Raw genomic sequence first — 21201 nt, forward strand, 5'->3', positions numbered from 1 at the left:
CTGTGTGTGTGTGTGCGCTCTGATGTATTTTCTTTCAATCTTTTCTTTCCTGAACTTCCTCGGTCTTCAGTGCCTGTTTCTTCTCTCTGCAGAGATGACAGTCTTCAGTACTTTGTCACTGTCTCGATCTGTTCCTTTCTAGCAGGCTGCTCTTTGGGTTTGTCTGTTTTTCTCTCTTCCTCTCATTCTTTCTTTCCCTCTCTGCCTGTGTCTCACTCTCCTGTTGTAATAGTCATGTGCTTTTCAGGTACATCTGTTTGATATCCATTCTGTCACCTTAGCCAAGGCACAGACATACACTCAGACAGACCGAGTAGAGAAGGGAATGTTACAATAAAGACACTCACTGACTGCACACAGTTTACATTACACTGAGCCCACTTCACATTACACTGAGCCCACAGTTTACATTACACTGAGCCCACAGTTTACATTACACTGAGCCCACAGTTTACATTACACTGAGCCCACAGTTTACATTACACTGAGCCCACTTCACATTACACTGAGCCCACTTCACATTACACTGAGCCCACAGTTTACATTACACTGAGCCCACAGTTTACATTACACCGAGCCCACAGTTTACATTACACCGAGCCCACAGTTTACATTACACCGAGCCCACAGTTTACATTACACAGAGCCCACAGTTTACATTACACTGAGCCCACAGTTTACATTACACCGAGCCCACAGTTTACATTACACCGAGCCCACAGTTTACATTACACAGAGCCCACAGTTTACATTACACCGAGCCCACAGTTTACATTACGCTGAGCCCACTTCAGAGATCGTTTCCATTGTACCGTGAGATACCTGTTAGATAAAAACCACATAAGATCCCCACTTCCTTCATATCACACACCCAAAGTAAGTCCCACACAGCCTGGTGCCAGATCTGTTTAGGCTGTCTTGCTAATGAAAATAGTGCTCATCTAGGATCAGGTCCCCCCTTGTCTGTATCATTTTATTCATTATGATCTGAAAGACAAAACGGATCCTAGACACTTTATGAATGTGGGCCCAGTCTGAGTCACACAGAGGAGTTCCTAGCTAAGTCATCTCCCTCATTGAGGATGCAGCTTCCTGTCCTGTCTTGATCTTAGTGTCTGACATAGCACTTTTTTGGCCACACAGACAAGAGCCCCCAGAGGTTGAACGTGGCCGACCAGAGGCTGCTGGACGCCAGTCAGCTGTTCAAGAGGAAACAGGGCAAGGGCACCGTGGACGTGTGGTGGCTCTTTGACGATGGTGGTGAGTTTGGCCCTCCCGACCACCAAGGGGGTGTTTTCTGGTTACTTTGTGCCTATTGGTTGCTGTTACAGAGCAACTTGGTTGTAGTTGGAAGTTTGATAAACACTGTATTGAGGACAGTCAATTCAGGAAGAGGTCAGGATGACTGAGCAGTCTAAAGGGTGCTGCACTCGGAACTAGAATTTCTCTTTGGTTGAGAATATTACTGGTTACTGGTCGTGAATATCACCAGTGAGTAACATGCCACTGAGAAATTAGAGAAATATACATTGGACAAGAGACTAACATTGCACCAACATGAGTGGAGTAGGCACAGCAGCCATGTAGACACTTTGGAAACATTTAGAGAGACCTTAGAGCGCGACCATAACTCTGCACATCAGTAAGAAGAGACTGGTGTTGCCGCATTGCACCAAAGACAGACTAGTGACTGACTGTGTCTCTGTAATGTGACTGTGCCAGGCCTTACCCTGCTCATCCCCTACTTGCTCACCAACAAGAAGAAGTGGAAGGACTGCAAGATCCGCGTCTTCATCGGAGGCAAGATCAACAGGATCGACCACGACCGCAGAGCGTGAGTGATCTTCTATTCACTACAGATCTGTATTGCTTTCTATTCGCTGTAGATCTATACTGCCAATGGGAACGTATTGAAAGTATACTACATGACCAAAAGTATGTGGACACCTGCTCATCGAACATCTCATTCCAAAATGATGGGCATTAATATAGAGCTGGTCCCCCCTTTGCTGCTATAACAGCCTCCACTCTTCTGGGGAGGCTTTCCACTAGATGCTGGAACATTGCTGCAGGGACTTGCTTCCATTCAGCCGCAAAAGCATTAGTGAAGTTGGGCACTGATGTTGGGCGATTAGGCCTAGCTCGCAGTTGGCTTTCCAATTCATCCCAAAGGTGTTCGATGGAGTTGAGGTCAGAGCTTTGTGCTGGCCAGTCAAGTTATTCCACACCGATCTTGACAAACCATTTCTGTATGGACCTCACTTTGTGCACGGGGCATTGTCATGCTGAAACAGGAAAGGGCCTTCCCCAAACTGTTGCCTCAAAGTTGGAAGCACAGAATTGTCTAGAATGTCATAGCGTTAAGATTTCCCTTCACTGGAACTAAGGGGCCTAGCCTGAACCATGAAAAAACGCCCTTGAACATTATTCCTCCTCCACCAAACTTTACAGTTGGCACTATGCATTCGGGCAGGTAGCGTTCTCCTGGCATCCATATTCGTCCGTCGGACTGCCAGATGGTGACGTGATTCATCACTCTAGAGAACGTGTTCCCACTGCTCCAGAGTCCAATCGCGGCGCACTTTACACCACTCCAGCCGACACATGGCATTGCATGTGGTGATCTTAGGCTTGTTTGCAGCTGCTCGGCCATGGAAACCCATTTCATAAAGCTCCCGACGAAGAGTTCTGCTGACGTTGCTTCGAGGTAATTTGGAACACTGTAGTAAGTGTTGCAACCGAGGACAGACAAAGGACAGCACTCGGTGGTCCCGTTCTGTGAACTTGTGTCTCCTACCACTTCGCGGTTGAGCCGTTGTTGCTTCTAGACGTTTCCACTTCACAATAACAGCACTTACAGTTGACCGGGGCAGCTCTAGCAGGGCAGAAATTTGATGAACTGACTTGGTTGCATCCTATTACGGTGCCACGCTGAAAGTCACTGAGCTCTTCAGTAAGGGCATTCTGCAGCCAATGTTTGTCTATGGAGATTGCATGGCTGTGTGCTCAATTTAATACACCTGTCAGCAACAGGTGTGGCTGAAATAGCCGAATTAACTAATTTGAAGGGGTGTCCACATACTTTGTGTGTGTGTGTGTGTATGTATATACATTTAAACACAGTTTTTCACAATTCCTGACATTTAATCCTTGTAAAAATTCCCTGTTTTAGGTCAGTTAGGATCACCACTTTATTTTAAGAATGTGAAATGTCAGAATAATAGTAGAGTGAATGATTTATTTCAGCTGTTATTTCTTTCATCACATATATATATATATATATATATATATAAAAGTAATTTCCTCACCATCTTAAATAAGCATGCCCCTTTCAAAAAATGTAGAACTAAGAACAGATATAGCCCTTAGTTCACTCCAGACCTGACTGCCCTCGACCAGCACAAAAACATCCTGTGGTGTACTGCACTAGCATCGATTAGCCCCTGCGATATGCAACTTTTCAGGGAAGTCAGGAACCAATATACACAGTCAGTTAGGAAAGCAAAGGCTAGCTTTTTCAAACAGAAATTTGCATCCTGCAGCTCTAACTCCAAACATTTTTGGGACACTGTAAAGTCCATGGAGAATAAGAGCACCTCCTCCCAGCTGCCCACTGCACTGAGGCTAGGAAACACTGTCACCACCGATAAATCCACGATAATCGAGAATTTCAATAAGCATTTCTCTTCGGCTGGCCATGCTTTCCTCCTGGCTACCCCAACCCCGGCCAACAACTCTGCACCCCCCGCAGCTACTTGCCCAAGCCTCCCCAGCTTCTCCTTCACCCAAATCCAGATAGCAGATGTTCTGAAAGAGCTGCAAAACCTGAACCCGTACAAATCAGCTGGGCTAGACAATCTGGACCCTCTCTTTCTAAAATTATCCGCCGCCATTTTTGCAACCCCTATTACTAGTCTGTTCAACCTCTTTCGTATCGTCCGAGATTCCTAAAGATTGGAAAGCTGCCACGGTCATCCCCCTCTTGGGGGTTACACTCTAGACCCAAGCTTACAGACCTATATCCATCCTGCCCTGCCTTTCTAAAGTCATCGAAAGCCAAGTTAACAAACAGATCACTGACCATTTCAAATCCCACCGTACCTTCTCCGCTGTGCAATCCGGTTTCCGAGCTGGTTACAGGTGCACCTCAGCCACATTCAAGGTACTAAACGATATCATAACCGTCATCGATAAGACAGTACTGTGCAGCTGTCTTCATCAACCTGGCCAAGGCTTTCGACTCTGTCAATCACCGTATTCTTATCGGCAGACTCAACAGCCTTGGTTTCTCAAATGACTGCCTCGCCTGGTTCACCAACTACTTCTCTGATAGAGTTCAGTGTGTCAAATCGGAAGGCCTGTTGTCCGGACCTCTGGCAGTCTCTATAGGGGTACCACAGGGTTCAATTCTCGGGCCGACCCTTTTATCTGTATTTATCAATGATGTCGCTCTTGCTGCGGGTTATTCCTTGATCCACCTCTATGCAGACGACATCGTTCTGTATACTTCTGGCCCTTCTTGGACACTATGTTAATAAACCTCCAAACGAGCTTCAATGCTATACAACACTCCTTCCGTGGCCTCCAACTGCTCTTAAACGCTAGTAAAACTAAATGCATGCTCTTCAACCGATCGTTGCCCGCACCCGCCTGCCTGACTAGCATCACTACTCTGGACAGTTCTGACTTAGAATATGTGGACAACTACAAATACCTAGGTGTCTGGCTAGACTGTAAACTCTCCTTCCAGATTCATATTAAGCATCTCCAATCCAAATTAAATCTAGAATTGGCTTCCTATTTCACAACAATGCCTCCTTTACTCACGCCACCAAACATACCCTCGTAAAACTGACTATCCTACCGATTCTCGACTTTGGCGATGTCATTTACAAAATAGCCTCCAACACTCTACTCAGCAAACTGGATGCAGTCTATCACAGTGCCATCCGTTTTGTCACCAAAGCCCCATATACCACCACTCACCACTGCGACCTGTATGCTCTCGTTGGCTGGCCCTCGCTACATATTCGTCACCAGACCCACTGGCTCCAGGTCATCTATAAGTCTTTGCTAGGTAAAGCTCTGCCTTATCTCAGCTCAGTGGTCACCATAACAACACCCACCCTTGGCACGCACTCCAGTAGGTATATCTCACTGGTCAACCCCAAAGCCAACACCACCTTTGGCCGCCTTTCCTTCCAGTTCTCTGCTGCCAATGACTGGAACGACTTGCAAAAATCGCTGAAGTTGGAGAGTTATATCTCCCTCACTAACTTTAAGCATCAGCTATCTGAGCAGCTCACAGATCACTGCACCTGTACACAGCCCATCTGTAAATAGCCCATACAACTACCTACCTCATCCCCATATTGTTTTTATTTCCTTTTTTTTGCTCTTTTGCACACCAGTATTTCTACTTGCACATCATCATCTGCATATGTATAACTCCAGTGTTAATTTGCTAAATTGTAATTACTTCGCTACTATGGCCTATTTATTGCCTTACATCATTACTCCATTTGCACACACTGTATATAGATTGTTCTATTGTTATTGACTGTACTTTTGTTTATCCCATGTGTAACTCTGTTGTTTTTTGTCGCACTGCTTTGCTTTATCTTGGCCAGGTCACAGTTGTAAATGAGAACTTGTTCTCAACTGGCCTACCTGGTTAAATAAAGGTGAAATAAAAAAAATCAGAACAGTTTCCAACTGTGCTAACATAATTACAAAATGGGTTTTGTAATGATCAAGTAGCCTTTTAAAATTCTAAACTTGGATTAGCTAACACAACGTGCCATTGGAACCCAGGAGTGATGGTTGCTGATAATGGGCCTATGTAGATATTCCATTAAAAAAAAATCTGCCGTTTTCAGGCACAACTGTCATTTACAACATTAACAATGTCTACAGTGTATTTCTGATCAATTTGATGTTATTTTAATGGACAAAAACAAGGACATTACTAAGTGACCCTAAACTTTTGAATGATAATTTCTATATGTAGTGTACATTGTAATACTATGTGCGTTTTCCTCTTCTTCCATTTTTTACATTCCATATTGAGTAATACATTTTTATATTCTCTTACATCCTAGATTTAGGTCTGTCTGGCAAATTCCCTCAAACCCCTAATTCCTCCAATGCTAAATAAGATCAGTGTGTTACAGGTTCAAGGGATGAGCTTGCTCTGCTCTTAGCTGCCCGTCAGAGCCCTATGCTACATTGCCTTCCAAAAATACAGCTTAGTCACTGACTGGCACAGGTACGGACGGACCTTACAGGATTAAACCCACGTTGTTCCACCAGCACATTAAATCTGCATGTTTTTCTATATAACAATTTGTTGTATTTGCTTCACAGAAGCAGGTTAGGGTCTCTGTTGTTCTTTCTCCCACTCATCAGTCTTTCTTCTTTCTATTTTTTCTCTGTGTTCTGCATATTACAAGCCCACGTGGCGGCAGTGTTATTGTCCAACACAAATGTCCTGACCCTCACTCTCATTGTCCCCCACAGCTGCTTCCTGCCTACTTTTGTTGGCTAGAATTAGCACCGCGCTGGAAACCTAGGCCTTCCATTTTAGAGAGTGTGTGTGTGTGTCACAAGCCATATGTTTGTGCGTTCATTACTTGAAAATCCAGGAACAGACATTTCCTTGCTAATTTAAAATAGAGTTTCAGTATTGGCAAACTATATTTTTGGACTTCATTTGTTCAGTACTTGGACCTCATTATTGCAATAATATCCCATCCAAACTCTCTGCATGTAATTGAGGATTCAAGTATCCCTTTGATATGAAAGTCATTGTATATAAAAGTTGCTGTACTTACTCGGACATGACATGTTTGGAGTCGCTGAAGATGTTTTGAGGAGAAGTTATCCCTGTCTTTTGATCAAAACATTTTTTTTTTAACTATGGAAATGAGTGTCATAAAGGGAAAGCCTCTTAAAACAGCCACCACAGCTTTTTTTCTCTCAAATATCTGGAAAATATTGATTTCAGCTCGCACCTGTTCGCTGTGCTACTTCAAACAGCAGCAATCCTTTCAAATGGCTTCTTGATGCCCTCAGTGGCTTGTGCAGTCTCTCCAAAGCTCTTGGATGCAAGTGGCATGAAAACTGCTTTAGTGTTATGTGTTTGTTGTTACATTTTCTCCTCAGGATGGCCACCCTGCTCAGCAAGTTCAGGATAGACTTCTCCGACATCAACGTACTAGGAGACATCAACACCAAGCCCAAGAAAGAGAAGTATGTTGTTTTTCTCTCAAGATTGATTCTCCCTCATATGACAGTTCTGAGGTTGTTGGGCGGGATGGGGTTCTGAATTGAAATTTCAAGGCAAAAAGCCATGGCCTCCCGAGTGGCACAGCAGTCTAAGGCATCACAGTGCTTGAAGCATCACTACAGACCCGGGTTCTATCCCAGGCTGTCTCACAACCGGCCGTGACCGGGAGTCCCATAGGGCGTTGGACAATTGGCCCAGGGTCGTCCGGGTTAGGGAATTGAACACTTATGGGAGATTCTGGAGCGGTGCCTGAGACTGCGTTTTCCACCACCATTAACAAAACACCAAATGTTGTATTTATTAGGATACCCATTCGCCGCTGCAAAAGCATCAGCTGCCCTTCCTGTGGTCCACATGAAACATGACATAGTACAGAACATTATTAGTCAAGGACTGAAATACATACATTTTAAACATCACACACAGCCTACATATTAGTACATACACACTATCTAAGTGTAATACATAGCACAGTGCAAATTACAATACAACATATATCAAATGGCTCTCACTTAATGGCTCTCCCTTTGTGCAGTAAGGTGTTATTTTTTGGACCTGGGAACTAAAGAGGCTACTGGCTTGCATGTCTTGTACCGATGAGTGTCTGAACTGTGTGCCAACTGCTTGAACAGACAGTTCGGTACCTTCAAAACATCAGTACCTCGCACAAAGAACAATAGTTATGCAGTCAATCTTTCCTCAACTTTGAGCCAGGAGAGACTGACACTTTCCCTCCATGTACATCTAAGTGTGATATGTGCTGCTTTGTTCTGGACCAACTGCAGTTTACCTAGGTCCTTTTTTGCCGCACATGACCACACAGCTGGGCAGTAGTGCAGGTGTGACAACTTGGGCCTGTAGGACCTGTCTGGTCGACTGAGATGTCAAGACGGCAGAACAACGCCCTATCATGGACAGACCTCTTCCCATTTTAGCAACCATTGAGTCTATATGTTTTGACCATGACAGCTTCCTATCGAGAGTTACACCCAGCAGTTTACTCTCCTCAAATTTCTCAATAGCCACATTATTCAATATTAGATCTAAACTGTGAGGCAGATGAACCTATAGCCATATTATTTCCACATCATCTGACATGCGATTATCTCTCAGCCTAAAAGGAATATGACTCTGGACATACAGTACCTTGCAAAAGTATTCATCCCCCTTTGCATTTTTCCTATTTGTTGCATTACAACCTGTAATTTAGATAGATTTTTATTTGGATTTCATGTAATGGACATGCACAAAATAATCCAAATTGGTGAAGTGAATTTTTTTTAAAAATGACTTGATAAAAAATGCAAAAAAATTTAAACGGAAAAGTGGTGCGTGCATATGTATTCACCCCCTTTGCTATGAAGCCCCTAAATAAGATCTGGTGCAACCAATTACATCCAGAAGTCAGATAATTAGTTAAATAAAGTCCACCTGTGTGCAATATAAGTGTCACATGATCTGTCACATGATCTCAGTATATATATATATACACCTGTTCTGAAAGGCCCCAGAGTCTGCAACACCACTAAGCAAAGAGCACCACCAAGCAAGCTGCACCATGAAGACCAAGGAACTCTCCAAACAGGTCAGGGACAAAGTTGTGGAGAAGTACAGATCAGTGTTGGGTTATAAAATAATATCCAAAACTTTGAACATCCCACAGAGCACCATTAAAACCATTATTAAAAAATGGAAATAATATGGCTCCACAACAAACCTGCCATGAGAGCCGTCCACCAAAACTCACGGACCAGGCATGGAGGGCATTAATCAGAGAGGCAACAAAGAGACCAAAGATAACCCTGAAGGAGCTGCAAAGCTCCATAGCGGAGATTGGAGTATCTGTCCATAAGACCATTCTTAAGCCGTACACTCCACAGAGCTGGGCTTTACGGAAGAGTGACCAGAAAAAAGCCATTGCTTAAAGAAAAAAATAAGCAAAAACATTTGGTGTTCTCCAAAAGGCATGTGGGAGTTACCCCAAACATATGGAAGAAGGTACTCTACTAAAAGTTTGCTTTTTGGCCATCAAGGAACCGCTACGTCTGGCGCAAACCCAACACCACTCATCACCCCGAGAACACAATTCTTGAGGGATACCGGTTTGTCTTCCAGAGATTTGAGACTGGGACGGAGGTTCACCTTCCAGCAGGACAATGACCCTAAGCATACTGCTTAAGCAACACTCGAGTAGTTTAAGGGGAAACATTTACATGTCTTGGAATGGCCTAGTCAAAGCCCAGACCTCATTCCAATTGAGAATATGTGGTATGACTTAAGGATTGCTGTACACCAGCGGAACGCATCCAACTTAAAGGAGCTGGTGCAGTTTTGCCTTGAAGAATGGGCAGAAATTACAGTGGCTAGATGTGCTAAGCTTTTAGAGACACCCCAAGAGACTTGCAGCTGTAGGTGGCTCTATAAAGTCTTGACTTAGGGGGGTGAATAGTTATGCACACACAAGTTCAGTTTTTTTTATTGCATCTTAAAAAAATAAAATAAATTTAATTCCAGGTAATAAGGCAACATAATAGGAAAAAATGCCAAGGGGGTGAATACTTTCGCAAGCCACTGTACATGGCAATACCTCCTCCATTTACATTTCTATCTTTCCAATACAGTGAATTACGAAAGTATTCAGACCCCTTCACTTTTTCCAAATCTTACATTACAGCCTTACTCTAAAAGGGATTAAACATTGTTTTATTAATCTACATACAATACCCCATAATAAAATACAAATATATATATTTAAATTTTTTCCCAATGTGTTGAAAATAAAACATTTAAATATCACATTTGCATAAGTATTCATACCCTTTACTCAGTACTTTGTTGAAGCACCTTTGGCAGCAGTTACAGCCTCGAGTCTACTTGGGTATGACACTACAAGCTTGGCACACCTGTATTTGGAGTTTCTCCCATTCTTCTCTGCAGATCCTCTCAAGCTCTGTCAGTTTGGATGTGGAGCGTCGCTTCATCATTATAGGGTATTGTGTGTTTGATTGAGGGAAAACATTTATTTAATCAATTTTACAATAAGTCTAATGTAACAATGTGGAAAAAGTGAAGTAGTCTGAATATTTTCCAAATGCACTGTATAGTCTATAACCATGTATAGCTACTATTGCATCAAATGAATTATCTAAGTGTGTTTCAGAGATGGCCTGAATGTTTTCTGATAATACATTTCATGAACCTTGTTTCTCAGGCTACATACTAAACTCAGCAAAAAAAAAGAAACATCCTCTCACTGTCAACTGTGTTTATTTTCAGCAAACTTAACATGTATAAATATTTGTATGAACATAAGATTCAACAACTGCGACAAACTGAACAAGTTCCACAGACATGTGACTAACAGAAATTGAATAATGTGTCCCTGAACAAAGGGGGTGGGGGTCAAAATCAAAAGTAACAGTCAGTATCTGATGTGGCCACCAGCTGCATTAAGTAATGCAGTGCATCTCCTCCTCATGGACTGCACCAGATTTGGCAGTTCTTGCTGTGAGATGTTACCCCACTCTTCCACCAAGGCACCTGCAAGTTCCCGGACATTTCTGGGGGGGGAATGGCCCTAGCCCTCACCCTCCGATCCAACAGGTCCCAGACGTGCTCAATGGGATTGAGATCCGGGCTCTTCGCTGGCCATGGCAGAACACTGACATTCCTGTCTTGCAGGAAATCATGCACAGAACGAGCAGTATGGCTGGTGGCATTGTCATGCTGGAGGGTCATGTTAGGATGAGCCTGCAAGTAGGGTACCACATGAGGGAGGAGGATGTCTTCCCTGTAATGCACATTGTTGAGATTGCCTGAAATGACAACAAGCTCAGTCCGATGATGCTGTGACACACCGCCCCAGACCATGACAGACCCTCCACCTCCAAATCGATCCCGCTCCAGCGTACAGGCCTCAGTGTAACACTCATTCCTTCGAAGAGAAACGTGAATCCGACCATCACCCCTGGTGAGACAAAACCGCGACTCATCAGTGAAGAGAACTTTTTGCCAGTCCTGTCTGGTCTAGCGACGGTGGGCTTGTGCCCATAGGCGACGTTGTTGCCGGTGATGTCTGATGAGGACCTGCCTTACAACAGGCCTACAAGCCCTCAGTCCAGCCTCTCTCAGCCTATTGCGGCCAGTCTGAGCACTGATGGAGGGATTGTTCGTTCCTAGTGTAACTCGGGCAGTTGTTGTTGCCATCCTGTACCTGTCCCGCAGGTGTGATGTTCGAATGTACCGATCCTGTGCAGGTGTTGTTACACGTGGTCTGCCACTGCGAGGACGATCAGCTGTCTGTCCTGTTCCCTGTAGCGCTGTCTTAGGCATCTCACAGTACGGACATTGCAATTTATTGCCCTGGCCACATCTGCAGTCCTCATGCCTCCTTTGCAGCATGCCTAAGGCAAGTTCACGCAGATGAGCAGGGTCCCTGGGCAACTTTCTTTTGGTGTTTCTCAGAGTCAGTAGAAAGGCCTCTTTAGTGTCCTAAGTTTTCATAACTGTGACCTTAATTGCCTACCGTCTGTAAGCTGTTAGTGTCTTAACGACCGTTCCACAGGTGCATGTTCATTAATTGTTTATGGTTCATTGAACAAGCATGGGAAACAGTGTTTAAACCCTTTACAATGAAGATCTGTGAAGTTATTTGGATTTTTTACGAATTATCTTTGAAAGACAGGGTCCTGAAAAAGTCATATTTCTTTTTTTGCTGAGTTTACATGTTAATATGGGCTATTTTTTATCAATTTCTGGTTTGTTTTTAGTGCTATTCTGAAAAGCTGATTTTGAGTTAGACATGTCAGTGACATTTAGATAAATGGTAGTGAGTAGGCTGCCCTCAGTTGGCTTCTTCAATGCAAACAGTGGAATTAAATTCTATGTGCATATGATTATTGCAGACAATACACTCGGACGTAACACTTAAAGGAACATAGATTAGATTACATTTACTGCACTTCCATTTCTCTGGGATATAATACGATTTCCATGTCCTCTGTTGCTTATTATGACAGGGAGGACTGGAGCACTATCAAACCTAGACCGTCAGTCTCTTCAGCAGTTTTCTATGTTGGAGATAATCCTGGAACCCCTGCGGTCAGGGTGAATGACTTTTAAAGGGTGTTGGTTGCTCCTACAGCAAGTCACATTTTTCAAAAAAGGAGACATTCCTGTCTTTACAGAGTTTCTTCGGGAACTCATTTAGGGCAGCAAGGCAGCTGTAACATTTCGAACCCCTTCTATAGCACGTCAGGGGGCCCGAGCTGACTGCTCTCTTTCCTGTGCAAACAAGGGTGCTCAAGGGAATGTTGTAGCCCTTCTTCAGTTCCTCAGATTGCCAAAAGCGAATGTCATTAAATCCAACGTGAGTGACAATAGTGCTAATATTAGATTAGTTGGATAGAACTGTGGGCAGGAGGGAGTTGATGTCTTGGATACGGGCACTTGGGTGACAGTGGAACTTGGTTGACCCACAGGCAGGCCAAAATCTGTCACCATTGAGCTTCCTACGACTATGATGGTTGTGATGGAATCCGATGGAGAAGGAAGAAGAACAGAATGGGCCTGCCTCGGGGAGGAGATGTGCTTCGACTCATGCCAGCCTGACTCACCGCACATGTAGCAGTGGATGGCGTCGGAATCCTCGGGGAGATGGGAGGGCCCAAGACCTTTTTTCCTTTGGTCAGGGATTGGCTGAGCTGTGGAGGGTGCCCGTGGACGGCTGCTGTCTGTTGGTGTACTCCCAGGATCAGAGCTGACTCCCAGGGCCGGTATGTCCGCCTCCAGCGGGGAAAAGCTGTTTAATAACTGAATCTGATCTACTAGGATATATGGAGGACAACCAGACTGCCTCCCACCCAACCTCCTTCACATTGCCAGTGTCTCCCACTGGCCGCGGAGTTAAGCTTACCATCTGTCCATTGGTTTGCAGCAGGTCAGTACTGCCAGACTCATCGACCCCCTTGGCTGTAGGAGGCATTCAGAACTTACATTCTGTGTGCCTGGGCTGCATCCAAGTACTTAGAAAGCACATCTTGTTTTTCCGCAGTTGAGGTAGCAGCCGGAGAATCTCTTCCCTAAGCTGTTTGATGATGATACATTTGGAACAGACAAAGAATTCATGTTCATTTGAGTTCCACCTTTTCCTCCTCTTGCGTTGATATGATCTCAGACCTAGCGCATTTGAGCCCAGATGTAGACACGAATACCATTGCTGTTTTGACTAACACTGCAAGCGTTATCTTGCTCTCTTAGCATGATGGCTAACCACTAGCTATTGTGTTTTTTTAGCAGGAATCCAGGACACAAACTAGCGTTCCCAGCTATCTGAACTTCCAATGGTTAAAGATGTTGTTGTTGACATGATTTTATGAAAACTATTTCATAAAAACAACAGACCGAGTGTAGACCGCTCTGATGACGGTTGTTGCGTGATGACCTATGCCCTCACATAGCATTGGGTTGAACTTTGACACCTTCAATAATCATGACAGTGTTGGCTCTTGGGGGGGTGTGACTCAATATTAGGAAGGTGTTCCTAATGTTTAGTATACTCAGTGTATATACTCAAATATACTGGCCTGTTATATATATACTGTGCGTGTGTACTAAAGTTTCTAACTAATCATTTACTAACCTTTAAACCCCTATGGTTGTGCAGTGTTACTGCCTTTGAAGAGATGATCGAGCCATACCGGCTGAAGGAGGACGACATGGAGCAAGATACGGCGGAGGCACAGAAGGCCAGCGAGCCCTGGAGGATAACCGACAACGAGCTGGAGCTCTACAGGGCCAAGGTAAATCTAACCACCCTAGCCATCACCATATTACTTACTCCTATCCAGTTATTTCAGATCTGTGAACATGGAAGTGGTAGGGGCTAGCTGTAGGATGCTAGGAGCCAAATAGAACCAAGCCTATAAAACGTTTTGAAATGTGGTCCTCCAGAGTCGGGTATTGTGCCCAATGTCTGAGATATATGGGGATGAAAGTGCTCCCATATCTGCCTATCCTACAGCAAAGTGTGGCTGCTGCTTTAGATGGTAATCTCGTAACCTGACGAATGTGTATCCATTTTAACCTGTGTTTTTGTTTTGGTTCTTCTCAGACTAATCGTCAGATCAGACTGAACGAACTGCTGAAGGAGCACTCAAGCACAGCTAACCTCATTGTCATGCAAGTAGATTTAAGAGCATTTATTTTTTTGTGTGTTGTGTGTGCGCGCAGAAGTATTGAGGCCTTGTGTCTGGGGCCGGCAGGTAGCCTAGCAGGTTAAGAGCATTGGGCCGGTAAACGAAAGGTCACTGGTTTGAATCCCCGAGCCGAATAGGTGAAAAATCTGTCAATGTGCCCTTGAGCAAGGCACTTAATCCAAATTGCTCCTGTAAGTTGCTCTGGATAAGAGCATCTGCTAAAGGACTAAATGTAAATTGTAATAACAGCCGCTAAGTGAATCAGCTGGGTGCCCTGTAAACTGAGACGCCAGCTGCCCTCACACTCTCTCACTCTCTTCTGTCACCCTCCTCGTCCCCTTTAGGTCTTCTCTCCTCCTCTCCATTTCCCTGCCACTTCTCTTTCATCTTTTCTCTCTGTTGCTCTACCTTCTCTCTTTCTCAATCCACTCTTCATCTTCTTTTCTCTCTGCTATATTTACCTCTTCCTATTCTCCCCCTCTCCATTTTCCTTCCATCGTCCTGCTTCTCATTTATTCTCCCACTGCTTCCTCACTCATCCTTCCCTCTCTATGCATGGGCGCACACACACAATACTCCACTCGCACTCATTCAGTATCGCTGTGGGTTAATTGCCCTAGCGTTGTCTCTTTCCACCACTGGCTTGGCTCTGCTTCGGTCCCTGCTGTCCTATCCTATTTACAACACCACAGCACTACTGCTCTCCTCACCTCCACCACTGATACTGAATGGGGCCAGTGGCCAGAGAGCAATAGAAAAACCCATTGTCCTCAGTGTCACTGGACCTCCATTTTGTGTCTCATTAATGGATGTGTAGAATAGGGTGTTTCAATACTCTGTTGGTCATACTGCACTTTATTGAAGTATGCGTGTGGTATTGAGTTTATTGTGCTGTAGATATACGGGGCACGAGGGTGAGATTTGAAAGGATCCAAATGGATAGGGCTATTTCTGTCACTCATCACATCACACTCTCTCTCGATCTACAGGAGCATGCCCTTGGCCAGAAAGGGAGCGGTGTCCAGTGCTCTCTACATGTCCTGGCTGGAGACTCTGTCCAAGGATCTGCCTCCCCTCCTCCTGGTGCGCGGCAACCACCAGAGCGTCCTCACCTTCTACTCATAAACACACACATGCTGCCTTTGGGACCTCCCATCCCAACGCCAGCCCTAACTAAGACACGCACACATATTCTTCAATGAAGGTAGAAACAGTAGCAATTGATGATAATATTAATAATGATAAAGGATATGGTGTTGCTGTGGAGATCCAGCCTCTTACACTACATGATCAAAAGTATGTGGACACCTGCTCGTCGAATATCTCATTCCAAAATCATGGGCATGAACATGGAGTTGGTCCCCCCTTTGCTGCTATAACAGCCTCCACTCTTCTGGGAAGACTTTACACTAGATGTTGGAACATTCCTGCGGGGACTTGCTTCCATTCAGCCACGAGCATTAGTGAGGTCGAGCACTGATGTTGGGCATTAGGCCTGGCTCGCAGTCGGCATTCCAATTCATCCCAAAGGCGTTCGATGAGGTTGAGGTCAGAGCTCTTTGCAAGCCAGTCAAGTTCTTCCACTCCGATCTCAACAAACCATTTCTGTATGGACCTTGCTTTGTGCACGGGGGCATTGTCATGCTGAAACAGGAAAGGGTCTTCCCCAAACTGTTGCCAAAAAGTTGGAAGTACAGAATGTCATTGTATGCTATAGCAATAAGATGTCCCTTCCCTGGAACTAAGGGGCCTAGCCCGAACCATGAAACAGCCCCAGACCATTATTCCTCCTCCACCAAACTTACAGTTGGCAGGTAGCGTTCTCCTGGCATCAGCCAAACCCAGATTCGTCCGTCAGACTGCCAGATGGTGATTCATCACTTCAGAAAATACGTTCCCACTGCTCTAGAGTCTGCTCGGCCATGGAAACCAATTTCATTAACGCTCCCGACGAACAGTTATTGTGCTGACGTTGCTTCCAGAGGCAGTTTGGAACTCGGTACTGAGTGTTGCAACTGAGGACATACGATTTTTACGCACTTCGGCACTGTGGCCTACCACTTCGCGGCTGAGCCGTTGTTGCTCCTAGACGTTTCCACTTCACAATAACAGCACTTACAGTTGACCGGGGCAGATCTAGCAGGGCAGAAATTTTACGAACTGACTTGTTGGAAAGATGGCATCCTGTGACGGTCCCATGTTGAAAGTCACTGAGCTCTTCAGTAAAGCCATTCTACTGCCAATGTATCTCTATGGAGATTGCATGGCGGTGTGCTCGATTTTATACACCTGTCAACAATGGGTGTGGCTGAAATAGCAGGATCCACTAATTTTAAGGGGGTGTCCACATACTTTTGAATATAGTGTATGTGAAAGGGCAGTTGGTCAGTGAAGTCCCCACTACTCTTTTGAAACTGGAGACCGAAGAACACGTGGGGGTTATTTCCAGCACCCCTGGCTAACACATTTACACTAACGCGAAAAGAAGTGCACAATTTAATTTACAAAGTTGATTTCCTCTCTGGCTTCAAAGCGCCTGTTCATGCTTCGCACTATTTTGTTATTGCTATTCCGATTCTTCTTGATGTCATGTTATAGATCATTTTAGATTTTTTTCAATGCAGCAATAATCCCCCTCTTATTTTTCCTTTTCTTGTGTTGGGTGAGAGGCATGTCGAATGCTTTGCAACACTTTTTTATTGCCTTATGTATGTGCCTTCCAGTTGAAATCAATTAAATTATTATTATTATTATTTTTTTTTTTTAATCTTTATTTTAACAGGGAAAACGAACTGAGACCTGGATCTCTTTTACGGCTGTGCCCTCTGTAAACATGTTGACATGTACAGTTTTAGGCATACAGACAAGAACATTTCAAACATACAAAACAAAGACACAATTCAACAGAAACAATCACAGACAACATCATATTGATCCTCCATAACATTTTTATTAATCGCTCTACCCAGATTGAACGGTATGAAAAATGTATAAGAGCTATTTTTATTAGGTTTTAAATGTAATCTTTGTTTTTATTGAGGATCTTTATGGTGGTGGATTGATTGTAGGAGGTTAGCAGAGAGTCTCCACTTGATGGCATAAAAAGCTTTCTCTGGTGTTTATTTTCCTCCTCTTCCTCCATCCCTAAATTATTTCCTGTTTTTTTTAATGGCCTCTGACTTTATTTTCTATCAGTTTGTTTGTCTTCCTTTAAGCTGTGTAAATGAAATTGTTTCTAGTGCAGTACCCTCTACTTAATACTAGAGGCAATCTGCTTCAATTCTGAAAGTTGATTGGATGATGTCGAAGAATTGTCTCTTAACAAAAAGCATCTGCGGGTCTAGAATTTGAAGTTCCAGGGTTCTTATTTCCACACTGTCAGAAATGACTGCAGTTGTCTAGAATTGGGCTTAGCTTCTGATTAGCTTTGCCATGCTAAAGAGCCAGTTGTCTCACAACAGCTGCTAACACAAACAAGTGTTTCAACCAAAAACATGTTCTTAGTCTAAGTCTCCTTTGGACAAGTAGGTCCCCACATTGAAGTCTGTCACCATATTAGAATCTATCGGCTGAATCCTAACTTCAGATGCTCCAATTTTACTCAAACTTTTTTGCGGAATTCGTGTATCGATGCCCATAGGAGACTTGAAAGTGAGTTACTTATGCATATCTCAAGTTAGGACACGGCCCCTCGGGTTCCCCACATTGGAGTGACTCTATGAAGGAACTGGTCTAGCCCTTACAACCACGAATTAAAACTTTGCCTTAATGCTAGAAGTAATGATTGTTGTCTTTCTCTTATAAGCCGTACTGGCTGTATGATTGAACTAATGGGTCAATGCAAATGTAGCTATAGAGGAGTATTGCATAAAGAAGAATGTACTGTCACTCTACTTTATCCAGTATTTTAAAAACAATTCTGTATATGTACAGTGAGGGGGAAAAAGTATTTGATCCCCTGCTGATTTTGTATGTTTGCCCACTGACTAAGAAAGGATCAGTCTATAATTTTAATGGTAGGTTTATTTGAACAGTGAGAGACAGAATAACAACAAAAAAATTCAGAAAAACATGTCAACAATGTTATGAATTGATTTGCATTTTAATGAGGGAAATAAGTATTTGACCCCCTCTCAATCAGAAAGATATCTGGCTCCCAGGTGTATTTTATACAGGTAACGAGCTGAGATTAGGAGCACACTCTTCAAGGGAGTGCTCCTAATCTCAGTTTGTTACCTGTATAAAAGACACCTGTCCACAGAAACAATCAATCAGATTCCAAACTCTCCACCATGGCCAAGACCAAAGAGCTCTCCAAGGATGTCAGGGACAAGATTGTAGACCTACACAAGGCTGGAATAGGCTACAAGACCATCGCCAAGCAGCTTGGTGAGAAGGTGACAACATTTGGTGCGATTATTCGCAAATGGAAGAAACACAAAAGAACTGTCAATATCCCTCGGCCTGGGGCACCATGCAAGATCTCACCTCGTGGAGTAGCAATGATCATGAGAACGGTGAGGAATCAGCCCAGAACTACACGGGAGGATCTTGTCAATGATCTCAAGGCAGCTGGGACCATAGTCACCAAGAAAACAATTGGTAACACACTACGCTGTGAAGGACTGAAATCCTGCAACGCCCGCAAGGTCCCCCTGCTCAAGAATACATGTACATGCCCGTCTGAAGTTTGCAAATGAACATCTGGTGAAAGTGTTGTGGTCAGATGAGACCAAAATGGAGCTCTTTGGCATCAACTCAACTCGCCGTGTTTGGAGGAGGAATGCTGCCTATGACCCCAAGAACACCATCTCCACCGTCAAACATGGAGGTGGAAACATTATGCTTTGGGGTGTTTTTCTGCTAAGGGGACAGGACAACTTCACTGCATCATTTGACGGGGCCATGTACCGTCAAATCTTGGGTGAGAACGTCCTTCCCTCAGCCAGGGCATTGAAAATGGGTTGTGGATGGGTATTCCAGCATGACAATGACCCAAAACACACGGCCAAGGCAACAAAGGAGTGGCTCAAGAAGAAGCACATTAAGGTCCTGGAGTGGCCTAGCCAGTCTCCAGACCTTAATCCCATAGAAAATCTGTGGAGGGAGCTGAAGGTTCGAGTTGCCAAATGTCAGCCTCGAAACCTTAATGACTTGGAGAAGATCTGCAAAGAGGAGTGGGACAAAATCCCTCCTGAGATGTGTGCAAACCTGGTGGCCAACTACAAGAAACGTCTGACCTCTGATTGCCACCAAGTACTAAGTCATGTTTTGCAGAGGGGTCAAATACTTATTTCCCTCATTAAAATGCTAATCAATTTATAACATTTTTGACATGCGTTTTTCTGGTTGTCATTCTGTCTCACTGTTCAAATAAACCTACCATTAAAATTAGACTGATTATTTCTTTGTCGGTGGGCAAACGTACAAAATCAGCAGGGGATCAAATACTTTTTTCCCCTCACTGTACGTACCATTTTATTATTATTGTTTCCATTTCAAGAAAGCCCACCTTAGTCTGTTACATGGAACAGTCTGGAATTTGTGCTTGCTGTAGGTTCAACCATTGATAGAAAAGTGCCGTTTCGTGTCAGTCTTTTCTCCAGTTGTGGTGGCATTAGCTCATTCTGCCTCAGACAATGGTACCTGGACATACTCTGGTGTAGACTGTTTTTACGTATTCCACTAAACAGTGGACCGGAGTCCTTTATGCCCACATGTCTGACTGTTTGTCTGCTTGCCCTGATGTACATTGGACTAGTAGCCTCAATTCTCCTCCGTTCGTTTCTTTTCAATACAGAAACAACTCCCACTCTGTCTGGTCTGTGAAGATGAGTAGGCACTTTGCGGAGTATCTTTCCGTGGCTGTTCTTTTTGAGTGTTCAAAAGAGGGGCAATTGTTGGTAGAAGATATGGATTAGCATGTTTCAAGAGGGCACTGATACATACCTCTATGCAGGTGAGCTACTGTAATAAGGTATTGGGATAAAATCCCATGCATGGTTTATTTGAAGTGTTCCACTGCCCCTCAGTTCATTTTTGGACCATTTAGGCTGGCCCATAAACCTATTGTCAGCACACTTTGCCATTGTTCCGGGAGAGTTAAAGTTGTGGTGCGTACCATGTGGGGCCTTTCTCGCAGGGGTGAAATGTCCCAAAGCAAAGGGGCATGTTAACTGTTTCTTTAACTTGTGAATTAGGGTTTTATAATAACTGTTGAAAGCTACTGGATCAAAACAAGGTTATTTGCGTTTATAATGTACAGTATTGCCCACGCCTTACCCAACACGCTGTCTATAGGTCATAGCATTTAGGGCCAACCACGTCATTGTCCCTCTCTTCCCTAGTTCTTATCCTTTATGCAATTTCTAAAAAATTATGACTTTTTAGGCAGGAGGTTTGGGTCAGTTGAATGTAAATCTGATAAACACTAAACTCAGAGTTACTTTTATTTTTTACCTCTACAGTGCCGAGTTCAATGTTTTTGCTATAAGCTACATCCTTTTAGATTTCAGTCCCACATGGAAATCCAAGTGCAGTGTGCTTTGTATTTCAGGCTCAATGAACTATTCCCACCCACACGACTGCATGTGTCCTTTATCTAGAGAATGACTACACCATGTGATTGTGAACGAATATATACACACATAGTGTAAATATACTAGTGTATAAAATTATATTTCTTTGAAATATGTGCAAAGCCTTTTTTTTTTTTTT

The 21201-nt window shown here is 43.8% G+C and overlaps 1 protein-coding gene across 2 annotated transcripts in view; it reads left to right on the plus strand.

Moving 5' to 3' along the window:
* Nucleotides 1-15929, plus strand: part of LOC106562900 (solute carrier family 12 member 2) — a 145491-nt gene extending 129562 nt beyond the window's left edge. Inside the window, exons 21-26 of one of the 2 annotated variants that reach the window (XM_014127975.2) lie at nucleotides 1144-1260; nucleotides 1723-1834; nucleotides 7165-7251; nucleotides 13953-14088; nucleotides 14400-14467; nucleotides 15474-15929. In XM_014127975.2, coding sequence (XP_013983450.1) covers nucleotides 1144-1260; nucleotides 1723-1834; nucleotides 7165-7251; nucleotides 13953-14088; nucleotides 14400-14467; nucleotides 15474-15609 — 656 coding nt within the window. In that variant the 3' untranslated portion in view covers nucleotides 15610-15929. The remainder of the gene's footprint in view (nucleotides 1-1143; nucleotides 1261-1722; nucleotides 1835-7164; nucleotides 7252-13952; nucleotides 14089-14399; nucleotides 14468-15473) is intronic. The other variant, XM_014127974.2, reaches the window with a different exon arrangement.
* The last annotated feature ends 5272 nt before the right edge of the window (nucleotides 15930-21201 follow it).

Source organism: Salmo salar, chromosome ssa11 (genome assembly GCF_905237065.1).
Source record: "Salmo salar chromosome ssa11, Ssal_v3.1, whole genome shotgun sequence".
Classification (NCBI taxonomy): Eukaryota; Metazoa; Chordata; class Actinopteri; order Salmoniformes; family Salmonidae; genus Salmo; species Salmo salar.